The sequence below is a fragment of the Cervus elaphus genome, chromosome 1 (assembly GCF_910594005.1).
Source record: "Cervus elaphus chromosome 1, mCerEla1.1, whole genome shotgun sequence".
NCBI lineage: Eukaryota > Metazoa > Chordata > Mammalia > Artiodactyla > Cervidae > Cervus > Cervus elaphus.
The window spans coordinates 47,695,986-47,720,717 of NC_057815.1; the positions used below are offsets into that span (position 1 = coordinate 47,695,986).

Here is a 24,732-nt window from a genome sequence, read left to right on the forward strand (position 1 = left end):
ATAGTTGAAGTCACAGAAAACAGGAAATGGCTTGGGCAGTGAAGAGCCCACCTTTGGGGAGGGACTCAATTATCGGCAAAAAGGCAGGAGTGGAACTCATTGCTGACACAGGAAGAGGAATAGAAGAGACAGGTGGGTGTCATCAGGAAGAAGGGGAGAGATTTTCAAGAGCAACACAAATGATCAGCAGCCTTATAAGCGCAGAGACGGAAGTGGCACATGAGCATGTAAATTGTCTGTTGATTGACATGTTGAAAGTGACATCTTTGGGTGGCATATGGAGGGTCAGCTGACATGGGATCGCTAAGGGTGGAGGACATCTCATGGACATGTCCATCCTGGGTGCCTGAGCGTCATGAGGTTTTGGATAGTTGGCGTACGTTTCCTCCAGGTTGGGATTTTTTGCCCACCCATTGTTTGAATCTTTCCTCAACAGCCACTTATCAGCAGGGATGCAGAGTTTGAGGAAGGATCAAGGGACCTCCTTTCTGTTCCCAAGGCTGGAATGGCTGTGTGTGAGGATGTCCCTTATCTCAGGAAAGGATAGGCGCCCACCTGTGGGTTCACATGTCTGAGATGGGCATGCGCAAGGTGTCATCCACTCTCTAGTTAGGTCCTTCTCTGAGCACACTGGTTGAGGTTAGGGGCAGAGTTCCTGGCTCTTCTTCCAGCAGAGTAGTCCTTGGAGATGGTGTCAGCCCTGGAATACTTGGCCATGGGTTGAAATTGGCTTGAGAGAAAGGGGGCTGCCCCAGGGAGATGAGCGCCTGAGTCCGCTCTTTGGATGGGTCCGGGAATCCACTTGCCACCATTTTAATATTCGGCTTTTCCAGCTGAGGGAAAGGAACGTAATTTCCTTTCTCCAGGTTTTGTCGTAGTGGATGAGTTTAGAAGTAGAGGGTAAGGATGTTGGGAATGTGGTGAGACCCGGAAGAGCCGCTTGTTGTAAATCTTGTTGTTGTTGGTACTGTAACAAGTTTCTAATTCTCTTTGGGGATAAAGCACAACATTGGGCCACGTGTGTGTCCACACATCCTCTCGTGGTTTGTTTTTCCTTTTGTTTCTTCTCTGCACCAGCTCCCTTCCAGGAGTCAGAGGCTGGCTCTCACCCCCTGCTGCCCTCCTCCCACACTTGCTGGTTTGGGCTTTGGGGCTCACTTCCTGTCCTCTCTGCCAAGGGTCCCCAGGTGGAAGGTTCTGCCCAAGGGGGATGGTTTTCATTGCAAATGGGTCCAGTGGGCCATCTGAGGTTGCAGCTGGATTTTGATGCAAATGCCAGAGTTCCCCAGCCTGCACTCCACTTGCTTAGGGAGTGGTGGCCGGGGTTGGGGCGGCATAGCCTCCCAGAGTGTTTCCTGGGACCCTGATGGCCCTGGATCTGGCTGTGTCCAAAGCCCAATGCTGCCCTGACTGCCCACTTCTTCTCAGCCCCTCCCCTTGTGCTTCTTTGGCCTTCCTGTCTGTCTCCTTTATGTTTTCCTTCTCTTCCCTACATAACCTTTCCTTTCCCCATCTCTTTCCTTTCTCCATTTTCTCAGAGCAAAGCAAACACCTGTTAGAACTTGGCTGCATCGAGTTTTCCTCTCCTCTTCCTTCCTTCATCTCCTCTAGTCCTTTAAGAACACAAGATAAATATTTATAAAGTGTGCAAGCCTTGGAATGAGGGGATTTGGTGAATGTATAAGGTAGTTGTTGGAAATGAATTTGGGGGAGGGGACATGGCATGTGAGAACTTCCGCTGTGTTTTCCTTTGCCCTGGGCAAGGGGAGCAGGAATAACATAGCTTGCAAGGAAATAGAAGTGTGGGCGAGTTACAAGTCAGAAGACCCAGATTTCGTTTCTAAGCCCTCTGTGATCAGAGGACACTTGGTCCTCTTTGCCATGCACTGATCTTTATTTTAAAAATAGGAATTGTGGCACTTGTCATTACTACCTTGGTGAAATGATTCCTTAAATGCTTTGGAAAGTGGGATTATTTTTGTTATTTTTATGGGCGGATATCTCTGTGGCAAAATGTAGAACCTGAATTTTGCAGCATGTGTAAAATGAGCTGATAGTATTGATATCTCTAATGAGTCTCTCAGCTCTTATATTCCGTTTTCCCTAGACAATTCTTGGCATATAATGGGGGGAGAGGGTGGGTCCTAACAAAATTTGGTGGATGGACAGACAGATGGATGGCTGGATGAACGAATCTCTAAATGTCTAATGGCCCTATTTACCCCCTTCCTACTGCTATTTCCATCTCACGTGGGCACCACCGCCCCCTCCTGGCCAGCAGCAGTATTACGGTGCAGTCCATAGGTGGGCCATAGCTGGGCCCTTCGCCCCTGTTTCTCCCCAGCCCAGAACCCTGGCTCCCTGAGCTGGCTCCTTGGGACCTGTCTTTGGCCCTCAATTACTGACGGCTTGTCTTTCCTGCCCCTCCCTGTCCACCCCACTCCCTCTCTCCGTCCGCCCCTGCAGCACTGCCAGTAACTCCAACCGCAGCACGCCAGCCTGCTCCCCCATCCTCCGGAAGCGGTCTCGCTCGCCAACCCCGCAGAACGTAGACGGAGACACCATGGTGGAGAAGGGCTCAGATCACTCCTCGGACAAGTCGCCGTCCACCCCGGAGCAGGGCGTGCAGCGCAGCTGCTCCTCGCAGTCCGGCCGCAGTGGTGGCAAAAACTCCAAGGTGAGCCTGACCCCGCCGGCCACTCTGTCCTTGCTCATTAGCTGGCTGCAGGGAGGCTGGCGTTGGGGAACCGTGAGGTAGAGAACCCCTTCGTGGAGGGACCTGATTGACCAGCCCTAGTGTCCTAGAGAGAGCCTCTGTTCTGTGAGGTGAGAGTGGGAGGCAGGGGAGAACCCCTATTAAATCTTGATCTTAGCTTAGCCCTCAGAGAGGCCCCAGGAGCTAGTAAAAGGATTCCACGATGACCACTGTCTCTCATTAGGGGTGAGGGAGGCTCACAAGCCTTGAGATTTGGAGGAGGGGAGCTCTGGGGATCAGGAGGGGTCGTCTCTTCAGGCCTGCTACGTTTTCCAAATTTGGCGTAGAGGGGAACATTATTTGGGACAAATACAGTGCCGGGAAGGGCGTCCTCAGGGACCGTTGCAGAATGGTGTATTAACCTCGGCCCTGGCCATCACCCAGCCTTACCTTTGGTAATAACCCCCCTGGTACCCACATGGCCAAGAAGAGAGCGACAGGGCCGTCCACCCCTCCCGAGTATGTCCTTGTTACACCCGAGCCCCCGTTTGCCTAAGGGGGCCTGGGCTATTTATGCTTCCACAAAGAGTCGTCCGCCCCGGCCTTTAGTCCTTTGGGAGGCAGACAATGTCTCTGCCTCTATGCTCCTTAAAAGAGCTTCTCCTTCCCTCTTGACTCACAGGCCCTGGGGAGGGGAGGAGACCCCGGGAGGCTCGGGAGCTGGCGTCCCACCTGAATTTGTCTTTTGATTTCTTGTTCTTCCTCTTCTTCCCCACCATCCCCCAAATACCTTCTTTGCATGCATGGTCTTAGTCTCACAAGCGCCTCTCAAAAGTAAGCCATCTTTTGTCTCTGTCTTCAGTCTCCCCTCCGGTGTTGAACTGTCTGTAGTGCTCCGCACCCCGCCCCCCACCCCCGCCCAGTTTGGCCCATGTGTCTTGCTTGGTCCCTTTCCCAGAAGGGCCGGCCCCACTGCCCCTGGCAGGCTGGCTGAGGTCACCAAGGGACCATTCCCACTGCACCCGGAGTCGGAGAACAGACCCGCCCCCACCCTCCCCACCGCACCCCTAACCGTCTCTGCCTGCTCCCCAAACACTGCCTCGGCGGGGAGTCTGTCCCCTCCTTACATGGTGCCGTTGAGAAGCAGAGTCCTGCCAGGGCTTAGTTTCGTTCCTTTGGGGAAGGGAGGCTCCGGATCTGGTGGAGCAGTGGGACCTGATCCCCGCTGCTCAGGTGAGTTGATTGAGGCTCACAGCTTCCCCTACATGAGTTCCCTGATGCAGTAGAGTGACCCTAGGAGCTCACCTTAGCCACACCTTCCTTCCGCTTGCTCAGCCTGAGCGCCCCTTACTGCTTCCACCCACAGTCCAGCCTGCAGCTCATCGTGTTCTTAGGATCCTGACTCGTGATCAGAGGGGACTGTTTCTCCCAGAGGGTATGGTGCCAACACTGGAAGGTCGTGGACATAGACAGCCCCTGCCCGGTCCTGCATAGATAGGACCAGGTCAGGGAGCCGTGCTGGACAAGTCTACCCAGGACCCCAGGATTTGAGAGGCCTAAGGAGAGCTTAGAGGGAGTAGAGGGTGAATAGTAGGTGTTTCAGAACAGCAGGACTCAGGAAATGATACCCACAGGGGAAGCGGGTGGCTATAGCCTGGAGAAGAGAGAGCTGAGAGGTGAACTTCATCATAGTCTGAAGCCTCTGTTTTGGGGAGCAGCAGGATGAACAGCTGTTCCCCTTCCTGAGAGGTGAACAAGAGGTCACAGGGCTAATCCTGCAGTCTGTGACCTTGAGGGTAAAAGCTCATCTTAGCTGTGACGGCTGCTGGCTGTGGGCAGAAGGGGGAAACTGTGCCTGAATTGGGGAGGCCCCCAGGAGTCTGCTGTGGATTTGGGAGCTTAGTGGGTGCAGGGCTGTGTGGGGACGGACGGGATCTGACGATGACCTCTGTCCACCCCTCTGGAATGCCTCACCCCGCTGGCTGGGGAGAGGGCAGATGTTGCTGGACAAGGCGTCTGGTTATTGTTCCTCTGCCTCTGCCCACAGGGTGTGCACCTTTGCCATCCTAAGGTCAAGCTCCGAGCTTCCTCACCCTCTTACCCCTCTGCCAAGGCACTCAGCGAGCAGTGCTTATGGTTGATAGCACTCACAGAGTGCCTCTTGGTCAGGTGATGGGGTTGAAAGGAGCATCCAGTAATGAGGATTTTTAAAACTTGTAAGTGGTAGATCTTCTTTCAAAAAGGAATATGAAGACCAGATTCCCACCCCCAGGCAGTGTCCAGTCTGAGAAGAGAGATAAGAAACACAGATTATCCACATTGTTTGTTCCCAGATTATCCACAAACCAAACCTGACCTTAAGGACCACAGGAGTAGTTGGGATGCTCCGTGAATTCAAAGGCAGGGGAGAGTTCACGTCTGAGATGGGGATCTGGTGCCCAGAGCTGGGCTGGAACTCCCAGTGGGATTGTGGAGGGGCACAGTAGGGCCTCGGAAGGGACTGGGACCTGAGCGTGGACCCAGAGTGCATCCCGGCACCTTTCCTGCTGAGGAGCTGAAGGGGGAAGGAGCGAGTTCCCCGCCTCCCCACCCCATTCCATCACCGACACCGCAGCCGTTAACAAGGACTGACTTGTGGGGAGAGGGCTCCCTGCCACCCCAGGGGGACGTGGTTGCAGCCATGGTCGGTCTGGGCCAGACTTCGAAGATGACACCGGTATAGAAATTAGGTCCTGCACAGGTCAGGGCCTGGAGTAGAGAGCGAGGGAAAGCTACAAGGGGGAGAGAAAGAGAGGAGGAGGGTCTTGTGGTGGGAACACCCCCTCCCCCCGTGGAGCATTTTCTCAGGTTGACCACATGTGTCCACAGGGAGGGGTCTGGCGGCCAGAGCTGTGGTCACTGTTCTCACAGCCAGGCCACCTCGCTCCCTGTGTCCCCTGCACCTCTTCGGGGAGATGACCTCATATATTCTTCAGACGGGCCGGATAGTCCACTTTTTGCTGGAGCCAGACCTCACTCACAGTGTCTGTCTCCCCTTCTCCGCACCCCCATTTCCTTGTGTGTTAATACGTTGCAGTTGGACTAGGTAGCCGGGGAGGTCTCGCTCCTGTGACTCTGTGGCTATCCTGCTGCATCTGACCCTGGCTGGGGCAGCCCTGCCCAGAGCCCGGGGCTGGACATCAAGGCCCAGTTCTGATCCAGGACCCCTTAGTTGGTGCCACCGCCCAGCTTCCGCACTGTAGTGCTGGCTTGCAGCCACCAGGGGGAGCCCCGCAGCTGTCGCCGCCCCACCAGCTCCTGAACTGGGTACCGGGCTGTCTGGTAGGACCCAGACCGTCCCTGCTTGGCTCCCTGCGCTGGGTGTGTGGTGTCACGGCCTCTGTGGCTCTGGTGTGCCTTTAACCTTTTGACTCTTGCCCTGTTTTTCGATCCTAATTTTCGTGGTTTCCTTTCCAGTACGACAGACTTTACCTGATCAAAGTAAGAAATTGTTCTTTCTCCCTACTCCTAGAACTGTAGCGCTCCTCTGTCCCTCCCCTGCCCTCATTCCATCTCCAGACTCCTGGGCCTTTGCACTGGGGAGATGTGTAAGGAAGTCGCTGTTTCCAGGGGCCTTGGTGTCCCCGAGGGGCTTGCTCTGCAGACTTCTAGGAAAAGCATAGAAGCCTGCTCAGCTCAGCCCTCACCCAGCAGCTGTCTTTGGGCAGTTCTCCTGATGTCCCTTTCTCCCCTTCTGGCTAAATCCACTAATAGGTAACCTGTTAGAAAGCCCTTGCCCACTCCCTCATTCTGTTCTTCCCCCGCCCCCAGCCTTCTCTGCACAGGAGGACAGAGGGGCTGAGAACCTGCTGGCCAGTGGCCTCATGGGTTCCAGAGGACACCCTCCGGGTCCACCAGCCCCTGTGAGTCAGGCCCTCCTGGCCCAGCAGCTCCTTTAAGACTCGGTCCTCAAAAGCAGAGCCACAGGGATTGAACTTGCCTCTGCGAGGCTGATTGGAGTTCAGGGACTCACGCCCATGTGGCTTGTTCTCAGGGGCTGCTGTGGATTTGGCCAGAGGGGTGGACACCCTCAGTGGTGACGGGTAACCAGCTGCCCAGAGCGTGCTGGATGGGGGCAGAGGCTTAGACAGAGGGACAAAAGTCCTTGCTCTGTGTATCTGACCTGGCAGTACCTGCGAACCCATATTCTTAACCCCAGTTTACACAAGCAGGTAACACATACAGAGGTACCACCTGGCGAGGCAAGAGAGGGGCCCAGCTTCCCTGGTGCAGGCTCTCAGTTGTCCTGAATCTCCTTGTTCTAGACAGATTCAGAAGGGTTGGTTTGGTGAAACATGGGCACACTGTGGGTGGTTGAGGCCAGCGGCTCCTAGAGCATGCCTTTCCACTGTTGAGAGGCGTTCTCATGGATACTGCACAGCCGCATGTTGTGTGAGCTCAGAATCAGGACCCAGGAATTTCGGTGCCCTAAGGTGCAGGTAGGGCTTCCCTGGTGGCTCAGTGGTAAAGAATCCACCTGCAATGCAGAAGACGTGGTTCAATCCCTGGGCCTGGAAGATCCCCTGGAGAAGGAAATGGCAACCCACTCCAGTATTCTTGCCTGGGAAATCCCATGGACAGAGGAGCCTGGTGAGCTCCATTCCGTGGGGTCACGAAGAGTTGGGCATGACTTAGCAACTAGGCAACAACAAGGTGAAGTCTGACACAGCCTCCTTGCCCCATCCTCTCTCCTCCAGGATGACTAGAGGCTGATTTTCAGTCCACAGTTCCCTTGTGGCAATAACACCCTCGATGATGGAATCAATGGTTTTGAACATTTGGACTTGGGTTGGAGGAGAAGGCAAGGCTGTATTGGGAATATGTGACTCCCAGATGGGGCCATGGGGACAGCTTTTGTTGGAAAGTGACCACAGAGAGCATCCTGCAGAGAGGAGAGGGTTGAGATCCTGCCCTGCTGCCTGCCCCCTGGCCAGTGAGATAGGGTGTGGGGATGAGCAGAGCCCCTGAGAGGTAGCACCCCCGCAGTGCCTCTCCTTCCCCTGCTGACACTCTTCAGAGTGAAGGTGAAGGGCTCTATGGGGTTCTTCTGGCAGGATGGGGTCGCCAGCAAAGGGGGTGATGGCATGACCAGGCTTCATCTCTGCATTCACACTCACCCCTGGGCTCCACCAGACACTGGACAACAGACCTCCTGGGACAATGGCTGCCTCCTCCTTCCCTTATGAGTCAGACCCCATAGGACGAGGTGGACGGGATAAAGGTTGCTGACTGTACCCAGGGTCCACACCTCTGCATGCACAGCCGTACCGTGGAGGGACCATCACAGTGAAGCAAAGGTTACAGTGCAGCGAGTCACGTGGCTTTTTTCATTTCCCAGTGCGTATAAAAGTTACGTTTACCCTGGACCTCAGTCTGTCGAGTATACAATAGCATTCTGTTTAAAATAGCAGCGTACATGTAATTAAATTATAATTTAAAATAAAATGTTAATTAAAATGTAATGCTGTAGGCAAAATGACATCAGTAGACTTGCTTGACATGGGACTGCCATAAACCTTCAATTTGTTTAAAAAAAAAATGCAATATCTTCAAAGTGCAATAAAACAAGTTGGGTATAAAGTTAAGATGTGGACCCATAGGCAAAGCTTCTTTGCACCCAGCCATCCTCCTCCTGAACCACACCCTTGGCAAAGCTTTTAAAACGGAAAATACTCCTGTCTACCCAAGCTGAACCTGTCGGATCAGCCCCTCAAGGCAGGGGCCCTAGGCAGGTGTGTGTCTGTCTATCTCTGTCTGCCTGTCTGTCTGTCTTCAAGTGGGACGTGTGTGAGGGAGTCCTGGCCTGTGAGATGGAAGATGGACCAGGCACAATCCTACTCATCCCTCCTCTTTCCCTAAAAAACTTCCCATTACTGCGAAGATGAGCAGCCTTCTAGCAGGGCTGGGAACGGAGGGCATCTGCATGGTGGAGTTGGGTCAGACCCGAGTCTCATGAAGTCAGGAAGGACCTTTAGCAATTACGTGCTTCACCCGTCCTCCCAAGGCTGAGCCCCAACCACTCCTTGGCCGCTTTCTCTTTGCCGATCAGCCAGTGGGGCGGAAGGAGGAATTTGCCCAGTTGGAGGGAAATTTCTAGCGATTCCTTGGCTCCCCGACCCCAGAAGATCCCGCCCAGCCTTTCCGAGGGGCTGACGTGGAGCGGACGGCTGTGTGAGTCTCCGTAGGTACTTTGCTTCTGATCAGGGACCATTGGGGACTGGGTCTCGGATGCCTGCAGCGCATCCCCCCCACACCCTGCCCCCATCCGAAGAGCCTTGTGATGGGGTCGACTCCCTCCCAGCTCTCGCTGGTGCTGCGCTGCCTGCCACCCCAGCCACGGGGGCTTCCAGCATGGACTGCTCCCCGGGCCTCCTTTCGGGAGCTGTCTTGAGAAAGGAGGACCCCTGCCCCCCACCCCGAGCAGCAACATGGGGGGCCTTGAGCTGCCTTGGGATTCCTCTTCCCCGCCCGCCCTCCGCTGTGTGTGTACCTTCCCCCTGGAGCCAGGAGTACTCCGGCCGTTCCTGCCACCTCTCCCCCCACTAACACTGCTTTTCTTTTACTTTGTTCTTTCAGAAAAGCCAGAGCTGGTATAATGTAAGTATCCCTTTTCTCTTCTTGTTGGGCACGTGGGTGGGGATGGCTTGCTTAAAGGATGGAGTCGGGGGTACACTGTGGTCTCCCTGTGGGCTTGGAGCCTCAAACGGTGGGCTTTGCCCCTGACCAGACCCCTCCCACAAAAACCAGACCACAGTTACCTTCTGTAGCAGGGCAGGACTGCTGGTGAAGCGGGGTGGGGGGTGCAATTCCCGGAGACCACACAGGGATGGACTGTCTCCCCGACCCGACCTCCTGGACCCCCAGGACCCTGGACAAGGGCCCTCCAGCTCTGACAGGAGACCAGGCTGGGGAGACCCCCCCCTCAAAGGGCAGACAGGACTTGGGACGGGGACCACCATCCTGGGGCCTGATCTTAAGGCCAAGTTTTCCTTCCTTTTACCAAGACATTTGGAGGAAAAAACAGGCAGCCAGAAACCTTTTCGTTTAGCAGAGGCTGGCTTCTGTAATAGGATGTGACTTCTGCCCCAGGGCCGCCTCAGTTGCCCCCCAGCATGCTCCCCCCAGAACACATCCCCTGTCCCTGGGGAGGCTCCAGCCAGGAGCTCCTGCCGGGAGGCCAATTATGGAGTAAGCAGCCCCTGCAGAGGCCGCATCCTCTGGGTCACAGAGCTGGGGCCGAGGGTCTCGAACTTACCCCTGAAGAGCCACAGGCTGAAGTCTCAGCCGCCTGCCCCGTCCTACTCCACCTTCCTGCCCTGTGGACAGACGGGCGGTTTGCAGCCGTCAACTGGTCTCCAGTCACTGTCTTCCATCCCGGAGCCTGCTCTTGCCCGAGCTTGACCCCGACGGTCATGTGGACGCATCTTCCCCACTCCCCTGACACCAGGGCATGTTGCACGGTGGACCTGGGGCTGCTGCGGGAGCAGGCGGCTGAGAGGCAGACTTGGAGGATGCTCTGGTGCAGGGGGGAGGGGAGAGGCTTGGGTTTAATGTAGACGCTCAGGTCAGTCACTGTGTGTGGTGGGTGTGTTTTCCCACACGGCTCAGCAGTTCCCCCAGAATCAAGCAGCCAGCAGTCAGTCCTGTAGCTTCCGACCCACTGCTGCTCAGGGGACTGGCCCTGAGATAGGACTGTTGGATCCCCTCCTTGGCATCATGGCGGCACAGACAAGGAGGAAGTTGGCGGGCCGTGTGGGTGGGAGGGGAGTTGAGGGCTGAGATGGCCCACCTGGGGGAGAAGGCTGCCTGAGGCTGCAGCCCCTCAGCCCCCGGGCCCCCTGTGGTCTTCCTGGGCTGTGGCTTGAGGCTGACATCCCGGGGGAGAAGGGAGCTCGCTGTCTGTGGGAGGAGCTGAGGCTGGAGAATGCTTTCCTGGGAGTCGGTGGGACCTCCAGCACCCTTTCCCTCATGGAATCTTCCACCACCCGGGGTGGGAGGTGGGGGGCTGTTGTAAAATTAGTGCCTCACAGGGGACCAGGAAACACGGGGCTGCAAACCCATGAGACAGTTCAAACGACCGGGTTTGGACACGCAGGGCCTCGTCCCTGTTGCTCTCCCTCTCCCCTGCTCCTCTCTTTTCTCTCCAGCAGGCTTTTCCATTCTTTCTTGCGTTGCCTTCCCTAGAGTCCTTCCCTCCCCTTTCCTGGCTAACTCCCCCATTTTCGTTTCTCCACCTCCGCTTGCCGCTCCTTTCTGGCTAGGTTATCCCGACTGGCTGGCTCTTTTCTCTCTGATCCTAGCAGGTTTTCCTCCCTCCCACCCTTTCACCTCTAATCTCTCCCTCCGCCCCGCTCAGAAGACCTGGTGTCCGAGCCCTCAGCAGAGCGAGAGTCTAGAAATAGATGCTGCCACTTGGCTGGATGATGGAGGTGGGCCAGCTGCCCTGTGGGGCCTGGAGGTCAGGGGGTTCTGCTGGCAGATGAGCAAGAGATTGCAGAGCTGAGCAGGTAGATTCTTCACCATTGAGCCACCTGGGAAGCCCACTCCGATGTACCAGTGTGCTTATCCACGGGCACGGCCTGAGCGTGGCTGTGCTCCCAGGCCGGATGGTCTGGCTCCATCAGGAAGCCGGGTCCTGGGGGCTTCCCCCAGTGGTGCCTGAGCTCAGCCTGCTGAGCCCATGCACACGGGCGTGCCAGGCCCCCTCCCCCTGCCTGCGTGCCAAGGCCCCACCAGGAAGCTTCCCTTCAACACCCGCTCCCCAGCACTGCCCCCCGGCGTTCCATTCTTGGTTTCTCAGGAGGTCTTTGCCGTGTCCCTGTTGCTCTGACCCAGTGCTCTTTTTCCTCCATCTACCCAGTCCTCCCATGTCAGTCACCTCTGCATTGCCCTGAGACGATGGGACTTGGACCATCAGGAAGGAGGCGAGGTCTCCTCCTCAGGTCTGCCCTCAGCCCTCCCTGGCCCCTCTCCTGACACCGGTGGTGATTCTCCAGCTGCTGTGCTGCCCAAGGCTCCATCGTTGGCTCTGGAAGTCCTTGGGATGAGCAGAGGCCTTGTCGTCCTTGGCCCTGGAGACAGTTAGGAGTGCCTGGCCGGATGCAGGACAGGGAGGGTCAGCGCAGACTTGCCAACTGCTGCAAGAACGTCTGTAGCCCGTTGGCATGGCCTGGGTCTGATATGAGAGGAAGCACGCCCAATGCCTCCCTGCCCCCTGCCCCAGCCTCCGCCTCTACCTGCTTCTCTTCTGCATTTCTTCTTCTATCTATTTAGCCAGGGAGGAACTGTCACCATGGTGACAAACCAGCTTGGCATTTATGAAGAGTGGGTTCCATGGAAGGAGGTGTTTGGACCCCAGGGAGACATGGAAAGCCTGAGACAAGAGCCTCTGGTCTCCAGCAAGGGCTCTTCAGATCAAGAGTGGGGTTTGAGGGACTTCTCTGGCTGTCCAGTGATGAGACCTCTGCACTTCCCAGTACAAGGGGGTGTGGGTTCAATACCTGGTCAGGGAACTAAGATCCCACATGCGGTGCAGCATGGCCAAAAAGAGTGGGGCTTGAAGCGGGAGGCTGTCAGCAGCTGCCCTGAGTCCCTCCCAGGGCTGATCACATCTACTGCCCCTGAGTTCCCCCCTTCTCCTCCCCACCCCCCAGCCCCACCATTGACCACCCCAGTTTTATTAGCCAAGGTGCCTAGTTTGGGGGATAAGTTCACGGAGGGATAAGCTGAACAGGGAGCGAAGGGGAGAGTTGGGGGCAGGAGGGGGAATAATCTGCCCCCCCAAAGATGGCCCTGTTGGACGCAGCAGACTCAGATCTTGGAGGAAGCCAAGTCACAGAAGTCTCTTCCTGGTGCTCCAGGCGGACAGAGATGCTTCCTTACCTACCTTGCCTGTTTCCTGGGATCAGTTGTCTCCAGGAAACCCAGGGAAGGAGCCCAGACCTCTGGTGGCTGCCCTGAGGCTTTGGGGCCCAAGTTGCCTGCTGGTCCAGGTGGGGGCGATGCTGGCTGTCTGGGGGGAGGGATGGCACCGGTCCTGTGAAGTGACTGGGCAGGTCTGGCAGACATATGACTGAGCAAGAGGACAGAGCTTTGTAGGAATGAAACTCGGATTAGGGCGTTGGTGAGAAAAGTGGGAGTGAGAGCTGAAGGCATCCCCGAGGACCCCTTGGCAGCCTGGTATTTTTTTCCGGGGGAGATGGACTCCGCTTCCTCCACGTGCATTCATCTCCCCACTGTTATCTGCCCACTGACCCCCGCATCCCCAGCAGCCGTCTTGACTCTGTGGAGTGACCCGTCTCCAGCTGAGACCTCTCCCAGTCCTGCTCCTCTGTGTCTCTGTTACACCTTCGCCCTCCCCCTCCTTCCTTTGCTCAGTCACCTCCCCCATCGCCACTGCCCCGTAGCCCACATCCGGCTCCTCCCTACCTGGATTTGGTTGAAAGTCCAGCGTTTCCTCTGAGGGTCTTTATTGGCTTTCTTCCTCGCTGAGGCCAACATTCTACCAAAATCCATCTGTTTTTCTCCTGGGCTCCTCCACCCTCTCCCTCCTGCTGCTCTGCCCAGGGAGCGGGTACCACTTTGTCCCAGCTCCCAGTGTTTGCCGTCGAGTTAATGTTTAGCCCAGGTCACTTCCCTCTCCTCAGGCTGGAAGCTGGCAGAGCCTCTCCCCGTGGCAGTTGTGCGGGGGGGGTGTAGGAGACAAAGGGTCCCAGGGCTTATCTTTCTGGGTGTGTCCTGTCCCCGAGTCACCCCGCTGGAGCCCAGTCATCCCCTCATCTGGCTCCAGAGATACTCAAGTGTTTCCAGGATTCAGCCCTCATGGGTCCTGGTTACTGAGATCGTCGGATCTGGGGTGGCCCAGGAGAGGGGCATTCCCATCACCCTGTGAAGTGGAATTGCTGGGTTCTCCTGTCCCACTGCTGATGATAGCGTGGAGAGAAGCTAGGATATGTGGCTTGAAGAGTGTTGGCATAGACTAGGCGCTGGGGTGCCATGCCTATAGGAGTCAGGACGTGTAAGGATGTGTGCACACGAGATGCCATGTCAACAGGGACAGTGTCAGAGGTGTGTAAGGAACGCGTTCATTTGGTAAATAGGTATTGAGCAGCTGATACTTGAAATTCACCCTACTGAGTGCTGGAGGAGATCGTTTGAGGCGTAGCATGTTCCTGGAGACAGTGGTAGTCTCTGTGATATGATGGGTGGAGGTGGTGGCTGCATCCGGGGTGTGGACAGAGACAGATAGGAACACAAGTCCTGGAAAGGACTCAGAATCTTCCTCTGCTTCCTCCAGCACCATATAACTGGGAGACGCCAAGTTCCTCTGAATCAGAATTTGAGGATCTAGAGGCAAGAATCTGTATCTTGCATACATTTCTTAGATCATTTTTAAGTACAGTCAGGTCTGAGTGTTACTGCTCCAAATAGGAGAAAGGCAACGTTCTCCATCGTGTGCAGCCTGGAGACCCTCCTGGCAAGGTGGACGTAGCTGGGAAGGTCGAGGAAGGTGCCCAGTTTGTCTTAAAGTTCTAACGTTTCCTGGGAATCCAACCTTCCCGGCCCCAGTGCTGTCTGACCTCTGCCCCCAGCTTCTCTTTCTGGAGGCCTCCTTGTTCCCATCAGCCTGGCTCCCGTCCTCACCAAAGATCTCAGCTTCCCTGCTCCTTTTGACCTGGCCCAGTCTCTCTGCTCAGAGCATGGCTCCTTGGCCGCCAAGGTCTGAGCGGCTGTCTGGGAATCCTCATCCTGGCCTTGATCCCCATCCTGCTAGAACTGGAGGCAGGACAGCGTCCCCGGGAAGGAAGGAGATGTCTCAGACGGACCTGGAAACTGCTGACCTCAACTTCTCCCCACCTGCACCTCTGAAATGGGATGAGTTCAACTTTCAGCCTCCTGCTGCTACTCTGGGGAGGTCAGTGGATGGATGGATCAGTGAGGGCCGAGTGTGTCTCCAAGAAGTCCCTGGCTGTTTTGCGTCTTCAATTTTAGATTTCAGCATAACAGCAGTGCCCCTGGTACCTCCTCCTGGCCCTTCCCCCACTCGGAGCCTTGGCCAGCTACTTTCCATTGCAGGAAACATCTGCTGGGGAGGCCAGGCTCGGCCGGGGGTTACTGCAGGACGTTGGCCGGTACCGTCACCCAGGTCCTGTAACTTGAGGCATGTGTAGGGCTCTGGCCCTGCCCGCTCACCCGCCCAGCCGCCCCCCTCCCTCCTGCCACGGATGACTCTTAACAAAGAAGTTGTTTGCTGGTCAGCCGAGAGGAGCTCGGCCTGGGAGGAAAGGGGGGTGTGTACGGGTAGGGGTGGGAGCAGGCCCCGGTGCCTTGGCCAGCGGTGGCCACGCTGCCTGGGTGAGGACCGTGAGTCATAGCCACCAGCGCCCGCCCAGGGGAGCGATTGCATGTCGAACAGGCTGCCTTGTGGGACCGGCCAGACGGCGCTGGGGCGTTGGGCATCCGTCCTCCTGGGAGCTTGAGACCTGCCACGAGCCACCAGGCTGTGAGTGAGCCGCGGCAGGGCGGGCCCCCGGCGGCCCCGTGCACCTGCCCCGTCGTCTGCGTCCTGGCCGCTCGGAGCAGCTGTCCACACGACCTGGAGAAGGGGCTTCATCACGTCCCCTCTGGGTCACCCTCAGCCCAGAGACCTGCCGCACTGGGAGCCAAGTGGGGTGAAACAGAGCCCGGCCCCGGGCCTGTCCCGAGAACCATGCTGACCACACCCGCCCCGCTGTGAAGCTTGGCGCTGGGAACCAGGCTCAAGGGGAGCCAAGGAGGTATCGAGGGTCACACAGACCCTCTGCCGAGGAGCCCGAAGCCGCCCGTCCACGTCCAGCCCGGGCGAGACTGACTGCATCCTGGGGGCACGGTGAGGGATCTGAGCTCGAGGATCAGCGTTCCGTGGGGAGGTAGCCTGTGGGAGCGATGGAATCTCTGACGGAATCGGGGGTCCTCTGGAGCCTCCTGCTGGAGCAGGACAGCCAGCCTTTGCAGCAGCACCTGGAGAAGCTGACGGAGGGACCTGCCGGTGCAGAATTCTGCTGCCGGCCCGGGTCTGAGGAGATCCCCGCCGTGAGTGCATGTCCTCGCTTCTCTGTGCTCTGGGGGCCCCGGGTTTGACAATCCTTGGACCAAAATTCTTTGGCCATTTAAAATGAAAATGCATGAGCCTTGCTTCTCCTTCTGTGGAAGGAGATGGCTTTAAGGGCACAAGGATGCCAGGGAGAGTGGGTCATCGTCTCCCACGTCAGTAAGGTAGCTGGTGGCAGCCAACTAATATCTCTGTACTTTAGACCCTGGGAGGCTAGCTGGCCTGCCTTCCACGCTGGCAGCCTGCTCGGATCAGGCCACTGATTTGCAGGCCTGGGTTAAGGGGTTCCTACACCCCAGGAAGCCCTCGCAGAACTGGCTGACCTCCAAGATCAGGGCTGGATGGGCCCTCCCCTCCTGACAGCCAGGGCTGTGTTTGAGGAGAGGAGGGGAGAGGGTGTCTCCCTCAATTTGCCTCTGGTTTGGAGATTAGGGCCCGGCTCCCTGCACCTGCATCTCTGTTGATATCTGAGTCCTCACTGGATGTGAAAGAAGCAGGGGTGACAGAGCATCGTGGAGAGAGCGTTAGAAACGGGAGGACTTCCAGGCTGGGGTAACTGCATGTCTGATGTTCAGTTTCAACTGAGGGGGATTTGGGGCCACCTGGTAGGCTCATCCTCAGGCTGTATTGGAACTTTGTAAATATAAAGACTGACTTTAGTTTTTTTTTTTTTTTTTTTTAATTGTGAGTGTTCCCTGGCAGTCCAGTGGTTAGAGACAGTGCTTTCACTGCCAGGGCTCCAGGTTGGATCCCTGGTCAGGACTGAGATCCTGCAGGCTTCACGGTGTGGCAAAAACACACACACACACAAATAAATTGTGGTAAAATACATGTAACACAAAGTTTACCATCTTAGGTATTTCTAAATGTATATTGCAGTAGTGTTAAGTAGGTTCACATTGTTGTACGTAAAATTTCTGGAACTTGCAAAATTGAAACTATACCCCCCAAAAAAGGATCCACTTGCAGGCATGGAAGGCTAGTGGGGACCTCCACATAAGTTACTATCTCATCACCAAGAGGTTGTTCTCTGTTGGGGCTTCCCGGTGGCTCCCTTCTTGGCTCAAGGACCCCAAGCCCGTGCTGAGTGACGGCTCAGACCAGGAGCTGTGGACCACACTATGCTAATAACATGGTTACCCTCGCGTTTGTAACCATGTGCCTCGGGCAAGTTGCTTAAACTCTGTGCCTCAGTTTCCTTGAGTCTAAAATGGGATAATAAAAACGACCCTGTAGTCAGACGAAAAGATGTGAAAGGGCTTAGGACAGTGCTTGATGCGTGGTCATTCCTCACTCCGTGTTAGCTCCATGAGGTCGGTCAGGAACTTCTAGACAGGTGGTCAGGCAAGGGTTTTCAACGTGTGGACTCTTGTTCTGTGAGGCCAGGGAGCCTCACACTGAGGTTGGATATCTCTGTATAGTTTTGAAACTAACATGTAGGTCAGAGGAGTGTTGTCTTCTGAGGTCTTTTCTAGCTGTCGAAGTCACGGGGCAGGCTGGCTTCCAGACTTTCCCTCCCAGTGAGTGATCCTGATTCTTGGAAGTTTGGGATTCTACAGCATGTCATTACTTTGGGGAAAGTAACAGAGGATCCCCCTGGAAATACAACTCATTTTAATAATGAGCCAAAACAGAAGTTTAAATTTCAAATGAACTATGGGCAAAGTGGTTGAAAGCACTGTCTTCTCTCACGTGGAAAACCTTCCCAAACTGAAGTCGTGCTGTTCTCTCCTCCAGCTTCCTAAAATCCTCCTCTTCTCTCTGGCACAGGTGGTCAGCTGGAGGTAGTCAGAACCTGCTGCCAGGGTGGCCTGGCTACAGGCTGTTAGTTCTGCAAAAAAGCCAAAAAAACTAGCTGTGAAGCTCACTCCATTGTTGCCACAGCTAGTGGATTCCCAGGGAAGTGGGTGAGAAAGCGTACATGGCCAAGATGCGTCCGTCAGCGATACTGGGACGGTCTGCCTACCTGTACGTGCTCCTGACATAGTAGGTCAACAGGTCACCTGAGTGGAGTTCAGATGGTCTGTATCATGATACCTGACCCTTCCCGGGTTGTGCGCTTGTCTTCGTGTATCATCCTTGGGTTCCTTTCATCTACGGGCACACGATTGTAAGCTTGGAAAGAGCAGAATTCCTGTCTGATCAACTGGTTTATGGGATTTCCTAGAAGGATTCGCCCAGGCAGTATATCATTAGGAGTTTGCATTGAGGCACCAAAAAGGTTGGTGGATGCAGGGATGTCTGGCAGCTCAGGTGGTGGCGGGAGGTGAGCTCGGAACCAGGGATCCAGAGATTGGCTCCTGAGCAGCCAGGGGACCTTGGGCAGGAACCGCTGTCTGCGCTTGGTTTCCTTGATGGTAACGTAAAAGAGTTGGATTAGATAGTCTTGTAAACGATGGCGAGCAAATGAAGTTTGAGTACCTCAAGTTGCCAGTTAGGCTTTTAATTCTCTATTTGTGTGCTTTTATCTGTACTAGTTGTATGGGTTTTTAAAAACCCAGGCCAATTCTGCCCCTCCCCACACCAGTTTTATTGCAATATAATTGACATAACATTGTACTGGTCTTACGTTTTGTGATTTTTTTTTTTCTTCTGTCGTAAATTTCAGACACAGCCAAGTGCTTATATTACTCATGATGACAGCTTCTGAGAGCTGCACTGGGCACCATCATGTATCCTGGGTCCTGCTGTGGGGATCGGGGGTCCCCTTGGGCCCCTGCTTCACTGTCAGCTGGTGCTTCCTGCTGGCAGAAGGCAGGACAGCAATAGCCCGGAGCAGTCCCCCTCTTCCTTTCTCCACTTGGGATATGGTTATGTGAGCCCTGCTTAGTAGGGTTGACATTTTCTCACTGATGGACACTGGGTAACACTGGGTACAAAGCCCTTGGCAGCTTCAAATTCTCTCCACCATGTTTTTCCACACTGAGCCCCCTTTGCCTAGCCTGGCCTCCTGGGGTCTCTGCCTTAACTGGAACCTCAGCTTTGCCTTGAAATATGCAAGCAGGCTCTCCTCCTGCACCTTCCTCCCCAGCCCATGAACCTAGCAGCATCCCACTAACCTTGGCCATTGTCACTCAGGTGTTAAGCCCCACGTACAAGCAGAGAAATGAAGACTTCAGAAAGCTCTTTAAGCAACTTCCAGACACGGAGCGCCTCATTGTTGGTGAGCGGGGTGACCTGGGTGTGTGGGGGCAGGAAGGAAGGAAGGAAGGCTGCTTCTCTGACTAGAGGGCTCCCAAGTGAGAGCGTCTGTCTGGGAACCGGGAGAGGAAACATCCAGAGTGCTGACCCAGTGATGGGGGCTTAGGGCTGAGCCCCATGTGTGTGATGGCCTCCAGAGCTGCCACTCTTGTGTCTGCAGATGGCCCAGCGGGGGACCGGAGGGGAAGTGGCATTAGCTGAATTGTATTGGCCTTTCTGCCTCTAATGTTCTTGCTTCCTCTGCGGTCTCATCCATGCCTCTGCCTCCAGGCAGTAGGGTGTTTCACACCCTTCAAGTTCCCAACTGGAGCTCCTAGGGACCCCCTGGGCCACTAGGCTGGTATCTCTCACACCTCGTCTGTGGTGGGCAGCTGGGCTCCCTGGGGCTGGGGGGGTGGGGTGCGGGGGAGGGGGGGCAGGGCACGGGGGTGGGGGGCGAGGGCAGTGCCTTGTTTAATTGTAGCGGTTTACTGAGAAGGCTCCCAGTCCCTGAGCTCCATCCCCCATTCTGCTGCAGACTACTCGTGTGCACTCCAAAGAGACATTCTTCTTCAGGGCCGACTCTACCTCTCCGAAAACTGGATCTGCTTCTACAGCAACATCTTCCGCTGGGAAACTCTGGTAAACATTGGGGCTTCCCTGGTGGTCCAGTGGTTAGGACTCCGAGCCTCCATTGCTGGGGTGCATGGGTTCGATCCCTGGTCAGGGAACTAAGCTCCCACTAGCTGCATGGCCAAAAACTAAATAAAGAAAACAAACAAACAAACAAACTTGAGACTTGCTCCCCGAGGCTGTCCCCTGGGCTGTGGCTGAGGAAGCGGCCTCCACTTTTGTTCTTTGATTGACTTCGTGCTCTACACAAGCCTTTGCATAATTCACAAAAGCACGTGCTGGAGTCTTGAAGGATAGGTTTCTCTACCATGCCTTCCCCTCTCCCCTCCTTCTTGGGTATGGTAGAGAGTGTGAAGACCATTTGAATTTGGGCAAGTGCAGGTAAATATTTGTGCTTCCCTGGTGGCTCAGTGGTTAAAAAAAAAAAAATACACCTGAAATACAAGAAACGTGGATTTGATCCCTGGATAGGAAAGATCCCCAAGAGAAGGAAATGACAACCCACTCCAGTATTCTTGCCTGGGAAGTCCCACGGATGGAGGAGCCTGGCAGGCTATACAGTCCATGGGGTCACAAGAGTTGGGCATGACTGAGTGACTAAACCACCACCACCACTGTCATAGCCACGCTCTCCGGTAAACAAACTCACTCAGAAGGACAATGCAGATAGTGGAGTGCAGTTTATTACACTGGCGGGCCCAAGGCAGAGTCTCCTCTTAGCCAAGGACCCCGACCAGCATTTGTGAAAATCTTTTATACCCCATGCATACGTGTCCAAACCCACCACCCCAAATTCCTTGAAACTTACATAAACAAAGGAAGGGTAAATACAACTACAATAACCCCATCATTCACGTGTTATGTGTTCAAACAGTTAATAATCAATAAGCTCATGGTTACATTCCAACCAGTTAGTAACCTATCAGCCTGTGGTTACGTGCCGATAGATACTGTCCAGAGGCAGGGGTGATTAGTGTCTGTTTTCTCTTAGATGATGAGTAACCTGGATACGATCTTTGAGGTTCCCCTGTCTGGAGGGGGTCTCATCCTTCCATTGTCGTTCCCACAGGCATTAAGCAGGGAGTTCAGAGTCCACCGGAGAGGTGGCTGAGCACGATCGGCACGGACAGGCCTCAGATGGAGTCCAGGCCCCATGAATTCCTCTTCACCACCACAGAAGCAGAATAGTAGAGTCAGAGGAACCTTGACCTTGCAACTCGGCAGAACTGGCTTGTACTCTCTAGGTTCTGCAACCAGTTAGCCGTGCAATTTTAAGCTAGTCCTTTATTCTTCATTTGCCTGTTTCCTAGTCTTACAAAATAAAGTGAGAAATGATGACTAGACAGGTGACTGTAAGGTCCCATCCAACGCCAGGGTTCTGTGTTTCTGTAAGTGGCAGATGGTGATGTGATCTGTGCATGTTTATCAGGCTGTATACAAATGAGAAAGCAAGCTCCCTGGACCAAGAATCAAGAAACCCTTGAGCTTCCAATGAGGCTTGCTCTACAGCCTCTGAAATAAGGGACTCAACCAAGTGATCTCTGAGGAAGTTCTGTAGCAGTTGAGAAGCACATAGCCTGTGGTCTACTTCCTCTGTGTGAACTGGTGCCTGGAGAACACGCTTCACCTGACTCTATTAATGCTGCCTCTTGCTTGTTTCCCTTCTCTGTCTCTGTGTGGATGCCAGCTGACTGTGCGTTTGAAAGACATCTGCTCCATGACTAAAGAAAAGACAGCTCGCCTCATCCCCAACGCCATCCAAGTTTGCACTGACTCAGAAAAGGTAAGTAGGGTCTGACCTTGGACTTAATACTCCCCCAAACCCTAGTCCCCATACTTCTGGCTTCCTACCCTTCAGTTGCATTAATGAAGAGGCCGGTAGGATTAGGGTGAGAAGTGGTAAAGTGATGTGGGTTGTGGAAACCACCTCTCTGGTGGGCAGGTGCTTAGAGTCTAGCAGGGTCATGAGAGTGGAGTGCCAGGACATTGAACTTAGAGCCAGAACACCTGAAATAGAGCCCTGTGGCTGTAGGTACATTATGTAACCTGAGTCTCAGTTTTCTTATGTGTGAAATGGAGCCAGTGATGCCTATTTGTCAGAATCTTGGAATGACCTCCCTCATTTGAAAACACTAAATTGTAAAAGTCTAAACAACGTTAAGTTGTGTCATTATGTATCAGGACAGCTCATCAAAAGAAGTGAGGAGTCTGATAGGAAACAGATTGTCTATATTGTTGCCATGGGGAAGATGTGGTAGATAAAAGCTAGAGTGGAGAAAGCACTGTGATCTTTGACCTTTACCCAGGCCCTGAAGACTGATACTTTCAGGGCTAAAGATGGACTGAACACAGGTCTACAATGCCCTTTGGCTCAGGCACCTCAGGATCAAGCCCCCTGAGACCTCAAGGTCCGATAGTCTTTGCTTCAAGTTCTGCTTCTAGCATGAAGCAGCTTTGTGATTACAGGGATCACCTACCATCACCACCCTATTTCTCTTTATTGAATATTAGCAGTTGTGTTTATTTTCCAAGGTTTTAGTGTGGTTTAAATGAAGTAGTATTTGTGAAGCACCTAGAATGTCTTCAGTAAAATCTGGTTTTCTGTCTCATTCTTCCCGCATATTATAAAAGACCCCCACAAATGTGCAGGCTTCTTGAGAGCAGCAGTTTCTTTCTGTTTTGTTATTGAGCTCAAAATATGTAGAAAAGTGTTTGCACATGCATTAGTGTATGTTCATGTAGAAGAGGGCACACACTGATATTCAAGTGTTTGCTGAATTAATGAATCAAAGAGTGACTAGTGGGTTTACCTTCTCCTTCCATTGGGCTGGTTCCCAGCTCACCGCTTACCAGTCTATGTACGGAGGCAAAGGAAGCTTTTTATGGAGGTGGAAACTTCAAACCAGAAAGAGAAGCACTGGGCAGGGTTGGATGAACATTGAAGGACTCAGAGACAGTGGGTGACTCAGAGGTCTCGGGTGCCTGGGCCATGGCAAAGGACTTGAAGACAGTGGGTAGCTCAGCAAGCTGACCCCTTTCACTGCAGAGCCCTGTGCTGTCCTCATGGGTGCAGTAGAGGATGGAATAAGTAGCTTTTAAACATTTTCTTTTTTTTTTTTTTTTTTAAATTTTTGGCCATGTCACGCAGCATGTGGGATCTTAGTTCCCTGACCAGGAATCAAACCCACATCCCCTGTGTTGGAAGCATGAAGTCTTAACCACTGGACCACCAGGAAGATCCCTCAGTAGCTTTTTTAAAGGAAGGAGTCCCATGTCTCCATCCATTATTTTGTAAGTCTTCACAGACATTTCTTGCCATTTTCTCTTTCAATCCAGCACTTTTTCACTTCGTTCGGGGCCCGGGATAGGACGTACATGATGATGTTCCGGCTCTGGCAGAATGCCCTCCTGGAAAAGGTAAGTCCTGCCCGGCTCCTTCCTCGGCCTCAGGATGCACACGCACTAGAATGTCCCTGCCGCTTGGTGGGGGCCACTGAGGTGACTGCTCTTGCTGCAGCGTTGCCCTACTCCTAGGAAGCCCCTGCTTCCCCCTGGTTCTGGAATTCCTCCAGGTATGCAATAACGCGTTCTCCGCTGCTGGTGACTCAGGTGCTGAGAGTAGCATGTCCTTTTAAGTGAACAGCCTCCTGGCTGCCTGGAGCGAGGCCCTGTTGACTTAGGACACTCAGTTCTGCTGTTTTAAAATGTACTGGGGTTTGTTTCAGCCAGGCGTGGTAAAACACACAGACACAGGAATAACTGTCATGAGGAAGAGGTTTTTATACTCACAGATCTCTCGAGCGGAGGCCCAGCATACCTTACAGGAAGCTCCAGGTTAGTCAGGAGGCAGAGAGAGCGAGGGGACAGCAGAGTAAGAGCCTTCATTTCACAGGAACGAATGAGTGTTGCTGTTGCTTAGTCGCCCAGTTGTATCTGACTCTTTTGCAACCCCATGGACTGTAGCCCACCAGGCCCCTCTGTCCATGGAGTTTCCCAGGCAAGAATCTTGGAGTGGTTTGCCACTTCCCTTTCCAGGGGATCGTCTTGATCCAGGGATCGAATGTGCATCTCCTGCATTGGCAGGTGGATTCTTTACAGCCGAGCCACCTGGGAAGCCTAAGCAGGTTTAGGACGGGCTAGTTTGAATGTTTCATCAGGCTTCAGGATAGAGAGACTTCTCTCCAGAGAGACCGTCCAGGGATAATTAGTGCAAGAGAGAACTGGCCTGGAATGTAAGAGCTAGAAAAGGGAGGTCCTTGGGGGTGTGGGCTTTGGCTTGGAGGCTTTACCTAGAAAAGGTGTTTTTCCTCGTGGGGTGATTTTTATCTGTAGAAATTAGCTAATCCTGCAAGGGGCAGGCCCTCCGCAGTCAGCAAGGCCTTAGATGTCAGAACATGAAAACACAGAAAATAGGATTGGGAGTTTATGATTAGCAAATGCAAAGTATCATATATATAGAATGGATCAACAACAAGGTCCTACTCTATAGCACAGGGAACTCTATTGAATATCCTCTGATAAACCAAACCGGAAAAGAATATGAAAAAGAATATATTGATATATATGTATATGTGAATCACTTTGCTGAACAGCGGAAATTAACACAATATTATGAGTCAACTATACTTCAATAAAATAAGCCTTTTTTAAAAAATACAGAAAGTAGGAAAGTAGAGTTAATACAGCCACCAGTTGACCACCTGAGTGAAGGGGACTTTGTGGGAGATGCAGATGAAGGAGACATGGCTGAAGGTGATAGAGAATTCCCATGCAGATGCCAAAGTGGGGGGTTAAGAAACAGCCTCCCTGCCAGAGAAAGAGACTTAGGGGGGAAGTTATATGATTATATAATAATTCCAATTATATATATGACATGTATATAGTTAGGTATAATGTGTGTATCTACCTTGACTCTAGCCCAAACTTACCATCATCTAAAGGAAATTGAACAGATGTGTTATTTAGAGCTTCTTCTAACCTGAAAGTCTGTAGCCCTCGTGTAAATCCTGATAACTGGGGTTGATCATCAACCTTTATCAGCCACAGATAGTGGCAAAATGATAATGCGTTTGGGTCTCCACTGGCAGGTTTGAGT

At 53.7% G+C, this 24,732-nt stretch overlaps 1 protein-coding gene across 10 annotated transcripts in view; it reads left to right on the top strand.

The window, feature by feature from the left end:
• The window catches only part of GRAMD1B (GRAM domain containing 1B), a 260,632-nt gene that overhangs the window by 209,163 nt on the left and 26,737 nt on the right, over positions 1-24,732 (top strand). For 9 of the 10 annotated variants that reach the window (XM_043901578.1, XM_043901604.1, XM_043901525.1 and 6 more), the window contains 6 exons: positions 2,467-2,677; positions 9,311-9,331; positions 18,903-18,987; positions 19,543-19,646; positions 21,325-21,420; positions 22,974-23,054. In XM_043901578.1, coding sequence (XP_043757513.1) covers positions 2,564-2,677; positions 9,311-9,331; positions 18,903-18,987; positions 19,543-19,646; positions 21,325-21,420; positions 22,974-23,054 — 501 coding nt within the window. In that variant the 5' untranslated portion in view covers positions 2,467-2,563. Of the gene's footprint in view, positions 1-2,466; positions 2,678-9,310; positions 9,332-14,181; positions 15,806-18,902; positions 18,988-19,542; positions 19,647-21,324; positions 21,421-22,973; positions 23,055-24,732 lie in introns of those variants that run through there. The other variant, XM_043901569.1, reaches the window with a different exon arrangement.